This window comes from Aethina tumida, chromosome 3 (assembly GCF_024364675.1).
Source record: "Aethina tumida isolate Nest 87 chromosome 3, icAetTumi1.1, whole genome shotgun sequence".
Taxonomy (NCBI): Eukaryota; Metazoa; Arthropoda; class Insecta; order Coleoptera; family Nitidulidae; genus Aethina; species Aethina tumida.
Genome location: NC_065437.1, coordinates 26217048 through 26229864, shown reverse-complemented (window position 1 = coordinate 26229864; position 12817 = coordinate 26217048). Strand labels below are relative to the sequence as shown.

At 27.5% G+C, this 12817-nt stretch overlaps 1 protein-coding gene across 1 annotated transcript; it reads left to right on the top strand.

Annotated features, from left to right (window-relative positions):
- Positions 1-2522: 2522 nt before the first annotated feature.
- LOC109604938 (protein toll) lies at positions 2523-11717 on the top strand. The gene is made up of 5 exons (XM_020021488.2): positions 2523-2733; positions 8181-9646; positions 9738-10343; positions 10405-10563; positions 10622-11717. The coding sequence occupies exons 2-5, from the start codon at positions 8186-8188 to the stop codon at positions 11477-11479; spliced, it is 3084 nt and encodes a 1027-aa protein (XP_019877047.1). The 5' UTR covers positions 2523-2733; positions 8181-8185; the 3' UTR covers positions 11480-11717.
- Positions 11718-12817: the final 1100 nt, after the last annotated feature.

Below are 12817 nucleotides of genomic sequence, written 5' to 3'. Positions count from 1 at the left end.
TATATTTTGAAAAATAATTACAAATTAATATTTCAATTTTGAATAGACTGTAAAATACTTCACATTTATAAAGTAGTATTAATTTTGGATTTTTTTAACAAAAATAGTGTCAGGTTAGTTAATTATTACTTTTTGTAGAATTGAGATAGATAAAACCATTGATAATAATTTAATGATAAATTAGGTTAACATTTTATAATTTTTTTTTTTTCATATTTTTAATCAATACAATGTTTCTAATAATATTTTACTGATATTGTTTCAATTTTACTAAAATATATGAGTAGTTTGACGCCGTCTTAGTCAATAATTTCGAGAGATATTGAAATTTAAGTAATTTTTTTTTAAATAAAACAAATTTTTGTTTTATAAAAAAAGAAATAATTTTTTAATATGATATTGTGAATGAAATGATTAAAAAATATATCATTTTTTAAGCATACCTGATGTTTTGTCAATTTTCAAAAAACACGAATGTTTGTGTACTTACATAGTCGGTGAATGATAGAAGTATTTGCGGTTGCCTATATCATGTTTATCAGTAATGATTCAGTCATCTGGAACTCTTTATTTAAATAAAATCAACGTCAATTATAAAGACAAGTTTATGCAGAGATGTACTTAGAAAATTTTAACCATAAAAAGTATTCATTTTTTTCAAATCTTCAATATTTCTTGCCAAGTAAAAAATAGGTGTTATAGTTGTGAATCGTAGCAAAAACTTTGTTTATAATTTTAATTATTAATTAGAAAAAAATGTAATACAATAATAAATAATTAATTTCATACTTTATACATATATAATTTGATGACTTGATATACTTCCAAACTTTTGAAATTTTAAAATTTAAATCTATTAAATATTAAATTTTGAAATTTATAATTTTAACATTTAAATTTATTGATTTTAAATTTAAAATTTTAAACTTATTAAATTTTAAAATTTAAATTTATTAAATTTTAAATTTTGAAATATTAAATTTATTTTATTATTTATTTAAATATTAAAAGTTTATTAAATTTATAAATTTTAAATTTCAAAGTTTAAATTTATAATTTTAAATTGTGAAATTTTAAAATCTAATTAAAAATTAACTAAAAAATATTTTTAAATTATTATTTTTAAAAATATGTTTAGTATAAAGGAAAATTTGCCTTGGAATTTCCATCGGAATTCGTCACGTCCTTTAGAATGTCTAGTAACAAAATACTTAAAAATCCGCAACGAAATAGGAATGTATTCCTGAATTCGTAATATTGCATTTTTATGTTTACGTATGTTAATTTTTCCTTCTTATCGTAAATTGTGGCATGATTCAGTAGCACTAAATAAGTATTTAAAAATACTTTTGGTTATATACAATCGGGCTCGTATAAACAGCAGCAGTTTCATTTTCTCACACTGATAACAATGATCACTAAATGTCAAATTATTTACTATAGAGCACTTTTATTTATTGAAAAAAAAACACAACTACAATAAAGTAAACATTTTCCAGATCCATTTTTAATTTATAGTATACATTCAAAATTTACAATTAAAACAAACAAAAATAATTATTTCGTCAGACATTTTTATTGGCAATTAAAACTTGTAATTTATTAGGGAATGATGTCACAATTAATTTACAAAATTTATCTGAAATATTAATATTTGCCTTTGAGTCTGCTCCAAACTCATTAAATTTTGGGTAATGTTTGCCCTTAAACGTTAGTTTAACAAACATTACATTACATATGTTAATATTAATTAATATATAATTTGATAAATATCTGGTGTTTTGGTTGGTTTAAAATAACTACAATAATTGATATGTGGCAACTTATTAACTAAATATTATGGTTATTTTATGTAAATTTAATACGTGCAAAAACTCGCATATGATTTTCTATAGGACTTTGTTCAATGCTTTGCCTAATTTCCTTGAAGTAGACCTACTACTGTTGATTTTCCAACTTTATAGTTAGAATATGTAGACCAATTTATTAATTTTGAATTAATTACTTTACAGTACAAATTTTTCTGTAAATACTGATGTCTTTTCTTTAATAACAAGGGTAGACAAAGAGATGAGTGGCTCTTTTCTGGGAACAAATATTTAATGACCAAATTCATATATCCATTCAACGAATAATTATTTTATATATAAAAGGATATTTGTCTTTAAAATGGGTATATCTCTTTTCCACATAACAAACACATATATATATATATATATATATATATATATATATATATATATATATATATACTCAATTAACTCAGTTAACTCAGATAACTTTACTTATCTTATTCCAAAAATTTCAAATATTACGTGTCACTGCTAACGTTAGCCGTAAAAATCGGTATTTCCTATTTCTAAACAAATTCGGAAAAAGTAATTTATCCAAACACTTGATGATAAAAGTTACAAAAAGTTGTCCTTGACTCTCATTGTTTTTATATGCAATACGGATCTGTAAGACTACTAAGTCCAATACGATTGAGGTGGTGGGAGTGAAAGTCAAACGGGATCCAAACATCGCATTGTGATAACGAGCATGCCATCATCCATGTTTTGAGAAAATTTACAATATTGTGAAGTGTTCGTTCAATTTTAATTTGCGAAAGTTTATTTATTTTTGATATGTAGTGATAGTGGTGAAGTGAAAAAAATTGTTTTAGAAGACATGCTAGTTTTAAGTTCCTGGAAATTTGTAGAAAGTTAGTGGGAGTGTTTACGTTACGCAGAGGTATATCCCCATATGCACCAAAAGTAGTATTAAGTAATATTATATAAGTATGGTTTTGGTGTTACTTTTGTTTAAAGATTTTAAACATTTTAAAGTACTTGTGGGTACAATGGTTTTCACAAATTTTAAGACGTCATCTACTATTAACCGCTGTATTCCTGGAAATTATTTTAATGATAATGTAGTGTGGTCACATCCAATAAAAACAGCAATAAGTAAAGTAATTGTCAAGTGAACATTTTTATTAATTATTGTAAATGCAAACAACACTTTTTATGATAACAAATTGTATTTAAATTATTTAGTAAACAAGGTATCACTTTGTTTTCTTAAAATAAGATAAGGATATTTACTTTAAGATGAAATGCCAATTCGTTCTTATATACGCATTGGTGCGGTTATTTTTCATAGGTAAATATCAACTCCTTGTGAATGACATTTTTAGAAAAAAATATTTTTATGTCAAGACAGATGGATGATCTTGTTTGCATTGAGTATTTCTAGATTAGAAAATTAAAAAAATGAGCGACTATGTTCACAAGTAACAACATAAAGTAAATTTTAAAGTCCAAAGAATACCATCAATGTGGTCCTGGAATCGGCGATCGACTAGTGAATTGAATCCCCAGCTATCTTAGATGATTCATTATTTAACTAAATAGTAATTACGGGAATACCAATAAATGATATTCCTCCTCAGCACACACATGGTACCAGGAAGCCAACCTTAATCGACATTAATATTAGGGACGCTAGAACAAATTTTATAATTAAAAGTCTACCATACAGTTTGCTCATCTTAAATGCATGCTTTAAATATTAAATGCAAGGTTAACGTATTTTCTCTTTATTGGAAAGACCAGCTAATTACAACCATGTTTTGAAAATAATATCGGTCAAAGTGACAAATGACGCATTCAATCTGATTTATCATCTCGTTTACACATTTTGGACAGATATCTTCTGAACAATATGTTGATGTTTTCAGTATCGATTGCCCCATAGAAAGAAGTACCTAATGTGACATATCGTCTAGTCTCGTATGTAGAATCATTGGAGTAATTTTTTCAAGTAAGCTCAAACGTTTATTTTTTCTTAATTGTAATTGAAAATCCACTCGAAGAATTCTGGCTTCGGTAGGTGCCACACTACGAAATCGAGGCGATTTTACAAAAGCTGTCTGGTGACATTTATAAGAAATGCCAAGATATCCAGCAAGATCTTGAGGATTGTCCCCAAGTAACTGTTTGCATTGTATTATATATTTCGATATTGAATTATTATTAACAGTTCTAAAAATTGAAATATTTTTGAATCAACACACAAATTAAATTTGACATTTGCCATCGTTAAAATCATATTATACGGGGTGATTCACCTAACTTATTCATTAAAAGTTAATGGAGAACTCAAAAAGTTATTTATTTTAAATTAAATTTTGGCAATTATAAATTGAACTACGTTTCTAATTTTATTTTCGGTTACGAACGAAGTGATATCAACTTTGTTCTTTTGCAACACCCTGTATGAAATTTTAAATTCTACATGTAGTTACAAATAAAATGGTTATACCATGTTTTATACTTAAACCCAGCAGTTTTTGAATTATTAATTTATTTCCAAAAATTATGACAGATTGATGGTCTAACAAAAATGTTTTTAACATAACAAGTTGCAACGTTTATTTTTGGCTTATACGTAAACTAAGGATCATCCTATATGGAGCCATTATTAGTATTTCCAAATTCATAATTCATAACATGAATATCAATTTTGTTATTTTCAACGGATACTCATGTATGCAATTACTTCTCTCCAAAGATGAGCTCTTCATTTTAACAGGAAGGCTCTCGACATAGTTTTCTAGTTTTTTCTTCAGTCCCTTATGGCAAAATCCATATCTCGCCATTACTTAATCGTACAGAAAATTTACATTTTTTGTAGCAAATGTTTCTTAAGTCAACAATTTTTATGTTGGAAAGTTTACTTTTGGCTTATACGTAAACCAAGGACCGGTCTATATAAAGCCATTATTAACAGTGTCACATTTTATACAAATGGTTTGTTATTTATGTCTAATTTTCTTATAACATCAATATCAATTTTGTTATTTTCAATGGATCAATTAAGTTCTATAAACTTTCGAATATTATAAATATTCCCTTTATACGAAATGAATATTAGCAGAACTTTACCAAAAATGTAATGTAATCTTAAAGAATATAAAACAAATGCCATCTTTGGCACAGTGGTAACAGTACACAGGGAAATATACGTTATTGATACATAGTATTTCATAAAATTAAAAACGTATTTCAAGTCAAGTTATAATTACAAAAATGTAATAAAATCTTTCAATGCGTCACTCTGTATATTCCATATTTTATCTAAAACAATTTTATTGATATACTTATAACACATTTATACATATACATTTTGTATTTGTTTATTATTATTATACTTTATTACACAAATTACATTCACTGTTTGTGTTTCAATTTTTTTTGTCACAGAGTATATAATAAAATAGAAATTATATTATAAAATCAACATGGTATTAGTATTGAAATATAAAAATGCAAATTGCTTAAAGATAAACAAGCGGTTCACAGAAACGTGTATGAATTTCTCAATTCATTTGAAACTCAGAGTGGGAAAACCCAAATCGACAGATCCTATTTGATTTCAGATAATTAAATTATCATTAGATTTATACTATATAAATACGTGCATATTTAAGCATCTTTACGGAGGATTTTTAGATGAATCGTTCTAATACAATGTGCCTATTACTTTAATGTGAACATGATCAATAGATTTAATTATGGTTTCTCTTAAAAATTGTAAACCGCAAATGTCAAACATTAAAATTTTCCCAAATTGCAATGCGGTAAAGCAATTAAAATAGTCGTAAATTAATAACAATGACATTGCAAAAGGAATAATGAAAACTAATAGGGACGAAAAAAATTGTCTGAATTCGAAATACTTGAAAAAAAAAAATTGATTAAATGTTCAATAGTAATTAAAACCAACCTGGAGAAAACGCAACTTGCTGATTTTAGTTAAGGGATGTTCAATGGATGGGGGTTTCTACTAAAAGGGAAAAATTAATTTTAATTTGCTTAGGATCACATTGAGAGGACAACAGGACAGTGGGAGCGTGTAGTTTTAATTAACGAGTCTAAATATAATTATTAAAAAATTAAACATTCTACGCTCCTGTTATACCCTCAATGAAGGAATATGGTGGCAGTACATTTATGCTATGGAAATTATTTGGCCCTGTAAGACTGATGAATGTACAGGCATATATTAAACAACAGTTTTCTTTCATATATTGAAGAAATGAAAAGGGGGATCATGATCTTAAAATACAAATTTCTATTCGAAAATACATAAATAATTAATATATTTAATAGGGTGGGCCAAAAAATATTTTTTTTTTAATTTCCGACACTGTAAAAATGGGTTCCTTTGGAAGATGCTCACCAAAGATTAGCCATGGCAAAATCCATATTTCACCATTCCTTAATCGTACAGAAAATTTCTATTTACATTTTTTGTTGCAAATATCGGATATAGGAGGTCATAGTTTGAAGAATTTAATAAAAATGCCTTTCTTTACTTCTAAATTTTATAACTCATACGTAAATAAATGTCCAAAATATTTTTTGTAGAAAATTAAAGGCTCTACAAAAAGGTATGATTAATCGATTACTCTAATCATTTAGAAGATATTTGCAGTCGAATTCCAATGCATACTGATTTTAATTGTTTTTTATGAAATTTTTTACATTTATTCATTCAAGTCAAGAATTTTGAAAATAGTGATAAAAATTTAAGTGTAATTTGGTAGAATTTTCTTCACAAAATTTATAATTGAATTTTTTGTCTGGAGAATCTTCTAAATGGTTATAGTAATTGATTAACCACAAGAGACCTTTTTGTAGAGCGTTTAATTTCCTACAAAGGATATTATTATTTTTACTATCCATTCATTCATAAACAAAAATAATTATATTGATATCAAACAATATAAATATTATACACTATATACAAGTATAACTTTAATAACATTTATTTATCTATATTATATTCCTCAACAAAGTAATGTAATATTATACATTTAAAAGTTTATCTAGTGGTTTACAATGCTACAATCACAATGTGCGTCGCTAAAGTCTATTTTTGTAATTAATACTATTATCAATTAATTTTAATGTATCAATGTGACGGGAATGAAAGAATATTTTGCAAAGATATGCTCTCGTGCAAATTAGTTACTTCTGAGAATCCAGTGTCAGGTTTTACGATTCTGTTATTAATTATTATTTTTTTTTTTTTTTTTTTGAAAACCGGTCTTAATCTTTATTAGCAAACTGGAAAGTTGAATCAGGCAGATCTTTTGAAATTCCCAGGATTATCTTAGTAATTCACAGCATCCTAACTGTTCAGTCTTGTTTGAATGGTTCATTAAATATGTTTGTTTTTGACTTGTTGGCAAGATAGTAAATTATATATTATGCAATGAAAGCAAAACAAAAACGGGAAATACCCATCTTGTTGAATATTTATATTATATTAATAATAATTTATTTTCAATATAAAAGGTGTCACTGTAAGAAAATTAGTAAACTACTAAAATATACTTTATGATAGAAATTTCCAACAACTTTTATTCGTTAAAAAATTAAGATTTACTGCAGTTTTCGATACCCACTAATGTTGTTAACCAGACATTTGATGTTAATATTTACAATTACAACTTCAAGGTCGAAAATATATAATCATATGGAAACATTTTTACCACACATTCAGCAAATGTGTTAAATATATCAATTATTACTAAAATCATCATGTGCAAATACATTTCCGAGAACAAGCCATAATAAAAAAACTGAATGGTCACAGAACAATGAGAAAATCATATAATAATAAATGGTATTCAACTATAATTATAAATTAATCGCAAATCACTATTTTTTATGAAATGCTTCGGCCAAAGATCATTCAAATAGTTTTTTCTACATAAATCTTATAAAATAATTTGTTACTTTAAATGTTTAAAACCTATTTTTTACGGCATTCAAAATACGGAATAATAAAGGTTAATAATATTTTATATTAATAAAATATATAAAAATGTTTAATGAGTGAACACATTTAATGACATTACTATAACCATGATCAAATGAAATTATACGTTAAATACTGCACATAAAATAAAAAACTAAACTGATTATTATTAGTTAGTAGACAAAAAAGTTCATTATATTTGTAATTTTTACAAGAATAAATGATGATAATGATGATTTTTTATTTCATCATTCGCCCCACCTTGCTAAAAAAATAACATTTATAAAAATGAGTGAAAATTATAAATTTTATTTATAAAAACCATTATATATTAAAATACATTAATTTATATTCCTATTTTGTTTCAGATACCATGTTTATACACACATTAATACTGCTATTGTTAGCAGCGTCATCCTACTGTGAGATAAAATGTGTTAAACAACCTGAGTGTGATTGTTTAGATGGTGACTACTTAGAATACCAATGCCCAAATCTCCAAGCCATAATCCACGTGTATAAACAAAAAAAAATCGTGCAAGTGGACTGTTCGTCGTCGTCGCCTATGAAAGAGTCGGATCTCCCGGTGATTGATGTTGGTGATCAACAAAGACTTGACTTCTCCGGATGCGGACTCCCAGAGACGAATTATATATCCATTTTACGAAAGATGAATGTGACAAAAATATCTGAACTGACAATTGACGAGAGTACTTTCAACAGTCAAAATACATTGAATTTTTCTAAAGATACACTCCATGGGATGGAGTACATTGAGTCCTTGAAGATTCGGAGCGTTAGACAGTTGCAAATTGAAGATGATGTCTTAGAAGCTGTGCCCAACTTGAAGGAATTTACTTTACATTTTAGTCACATTTCAAATAGGATGAACATCAATTTCTCTTTTGTTAAAAATCTTACATATTTGGAGATGAGTGCAGTGGAACTGCAAGAAATTCCTTTGAAGGAAGACGATTATTTACCACGATTGAAGCGGATTTATTTATACAATAACAACATTAAGACATTAGAAACAAATGCTTTTAGAGGGGCTGTTAATTTAGAATTGTTGGAATTAAGCAAGAATCAAATACAGTTTATAGATGGGAACATTTTTCAGAACATGAACAATTTATATATTCTTAGTTTGTTCAGTAATAATTTGTCGGAAATCACCGAGGATACTTTTAAATATACAAAACATTTGTCGAATCTGCGTTTAGAGTACAATCCAATGCTAAAACTCCACGATTATGCTTTCGCAAATATGACCAACTTAACAAAAATATTTTTAAATAATTGCAATCTACAGGAACTACCGCCAAATTTGTTCGACGGTTCAACAAATTTGGAACACGTATCGCTAAACGACAATCAACTATCGATAATTCCTGACAACTTCTTCGATGAGTTAACAAAGATTAAAACGTTGAGCTTGGATCACAATAAAATTAAATATTTACCAGAAGATATGTTCAATAACCTTGAGGCTCTGGAAGAACTATATTTGGGACACAATTCCCTGACTGTGATAAGTGCCAAGTTATTTAACAAACAGAGTAACTTATTGAAACTGAATTTACGATTTAATCAAATTGAGAAGATCGAAGGCCCCTTGTTAACAAACACAAAACTTCAAGACCTTGATTTGTCCAATAACAAAATATCCACGTTGGTGACCGACTCCGTGATTGAATTAAACTTACTGAATAATTTGAAAGACTTGCAGTACCTCAATTTGAGCAGAAACCTTCTGGAAAGTGAGGCTATTCCGACTACCATGGTTAAAATTGAAAGAGTAGATTTGTCGTTCAATAGAATTAAAAATATTTCGGTGAGTAAAGCTTTATTTTTATTTGAAATTAGTTAATATTTAATATTGTTGATTAAGCAATAAAATCACTATATTATATTTATATTTTCAGTTGCTGACTTTATCCAATATCAACAAGCAAACATTTGCTGTGGACCTAGCAAATAATGAAATTTCGAGGATCGACAGCACAATTTATACCACTTCAGATGAAGACAGACAAGAAATAACACTTTCCTTAGATAACAACCCAATTGATTGTGATTGTTACAATTACGATTTTATAAAGAACTACCCGGATGTTAGAAATGTAAACAAGATTTTCTATATTGAAAATTACGAACAATTAATGTGTACATCAGGAATTCCTCTAGTGGACATAGCCAGACATTTGGACATTATTAATTGTCCAATGAACGAGTTACTTCCACAGGAATATAAATGTACAAAGGGTTGCGGCTGTTTCTGGAAACCATTTAATTCCACATTTGCAATGGACTGTTCTAATAGAAATCTTACACAAATTCCCACATTTGTCGCTCCCTTGAATTGCAGTATATGGAATCGAATTTATCGTACTAAAAATATAGAGATTAATTTAAGTAATAATTTATTGGATGTGCCTCCTTCTTCGCAAAATGGATATGAAGATGTAACTGAGTTGAATTTATCTAATAATAAACTCGGAAAATTTAATTGGGCACCCCCACATATACAGGTAACATACTATTAATGAATATTAATTTAAATGATTAATACAACTTATTACTTAATTTTAGAAATTATATTTGGACCATAACCATTTATCAACAATCAATGATAATGTTTTGGACCAGCTGAATGGTACAATGAAATATTTGACTCTTGATGGTAATCCTTGGACGTGTGACTGTTCTACATTAAAACTACAAGACTTTTTAATACATAACAATAAACAGGTGCGTATTAAACAAAACGAACCTTGAGACAAATTATTGTACGTAAATTTTGTTTTAGATTGGAGATACAAACATTTACTGTAAAGACACCAGTGTAAAAATCATACAAAATTCTGAACTCTGCGATTACACAACCACAATCGTGTTGGCTACAGCTCCCATTGTCGTCATTATTCTCTTCATTGCCTGTGGAGCAGCAATGTATTATAAATGGCAGGAGGAAATTAAAGTTTGGTTGTACAGCAAAAACCTGTGTCTGTGGTGGGTTACCGAAGAAGAACTGGATAAAAACAAACTTTACGACGCCTTCCTCAGCTTCTCACACAAGGATGACGAATTCGTTTTGAAGAGTCTACTTCCGTTCTTAGAATCAGACACTAATGCCTACAAGTTATGTGTCCATTATAGAGATTTTGTGGTTGGTGCACACATTGGGGAACAAATTACGTCCACAATAGCCAACTCCAGAAGGACCATAGTGGTCCTGTCGGAAAACTTTCTCGAAAGTTGTTGGGCTAAAATGGAATTTCGCACGGCCCATTTAACGGGAATATCAGAAGGAAGATCACGCGTCATTATAATCGTATATGGTGACTTGGACGAATCAAAATTGCCGGGTGAAATTAAAGCGTACCTTCGTACCAATACATATGTGAAATGGGGAGATCCCTGGTTCTGGCAAAAGTTGACCTATGCCATGCCACACAAGAAAACTGTGAAATTTAATCAAAAACATGCTAACGTTATGCTCAACTTGGATAATAAATTTGAATTGAAGAATCCAAAAGTGGCACAGTCAACACCACCTATTTTAAATGATAACAGCAAAATATTATCCAGCTTTCCAATTGCCTTTATAGAGGACAAGGTTGAACCAACGTCTCCTACGAATTCTGATACGCCGTTAATAGTCTAAAATATATTTTGTTGTAATTATTTTAAGCACTATATTATACTGAATCATATGATTCGAATATGACGTTTTTGAAGAGATTTCCGATACCTAAATTATGAAGGTGGAAATGGATGATCTGTAATTGAATATTTTTATTTAATCAATTATTCAAAATAATACTTGAACTGGTATATATTGTTTTGTTGTAAATATTTTGTATATAGTTTTTTTAAATAAATATTTTTATATTTAAAATTAACTTTTATGTCAAATGGTATGAATAATAACTTCAGAATTAGCAACACAAATTATTAGGTAGGTAAGATCTCATCACGAAAATATTCTCAAAAATGAATGTTTATCATTTTTCGTAAAAATCCTTGATAACAAATCTTCATGTCCCATTAAACCATCCAAATTATTCTTCTTTATAATATTATTAATATTCTACTACTTATTTATTAATATTCTTACATTTATTACTATACTTATAGAAATTCATGTACCTATTAATAATTTTGATGTAGATCCTTCTTCATATTTTCGTATTTTAGTCAAATGTCTACAATTTCAAAAATGGAAATAAGAAAGAAGCTTACTTGTTTTAATATCTATATTTATAGAAATTCATTTAAATGAAAATATGGATGTATTCTTTTAGTAAATACGAATGTTCAAGAACTAATTTGTCAAACAAAAAAATTGCTACATTTACAACTGACATCAAAACTGAATGGGTAAATTTAATAATAGGTTTGTTATAATTCGTTTCATCGTTTGTGGAATAGCAATATATTTTGGAAATTTGTATTAATTTCAAACATTAATCCAAAGTATAATTACGAAAATAGTAATTAGGAATTCCCTAAATAATACAAAATTCCAATATTTTTGAATTAAAGTATATTTAGTACCTCATTTTGTACCTAGAAATTTTAAGATGGAAGTTGTAAATGTTATGGATTTTACAATGTCATTTTCATCGTCATTTTGAAATTAAATTAAAAAAATGTATTAATTAATATAAAACTGTGACATTGGCTAGTTAGAGATTAATAAACACTAGGTATTGTTTTATATAAAGTCGTATTAACAACTCTTAAATTTTTGCACTCAATGTTCTTAAACACGCCAGTAAACCACACTGTAAATATTAACTATCATCTATAAAAATTTACAGAAACGTTGGCAACGTTATAATTAATTCCGTTAATTATTCTAGTGCCCAAATATATTAAATAAAGGGGTGTTAATGATTTAAAATTCTTAGGACCCTTTCGAAGAAATAAATTATGTATTCAAAACCTCATGGAACAACAGATTATTAACCACAGGTATTGTGTATTTCCACAATGTCCT

What these genes read in the sequence shown, in the direction of transcription:
- LOC109604938 (XM_020021488.2), top strand. Translation starts at nt 8,186, where the DNA reads ATGTTTATACACACATTAATACTGCTATTGTTAGCAGCGTCATCCTAC. An exon ending in GGGCACCCCCACATATACAG is followed by an intron (nt 10,344 to 10,404) that starts GTAACATACTAT and finishes ACTTAATTTTAG; the next exon opens with AAATTATATTTGGACCATAA. An exon ending in TAATACATAACAATAAACAG is followed by an intron (nt 10,564 to 10,621) that starts GTGCGTATTAAA and finishes ATTTTGTTTTAG; the next exon opens with ATTGGAGATACAAACATTTA.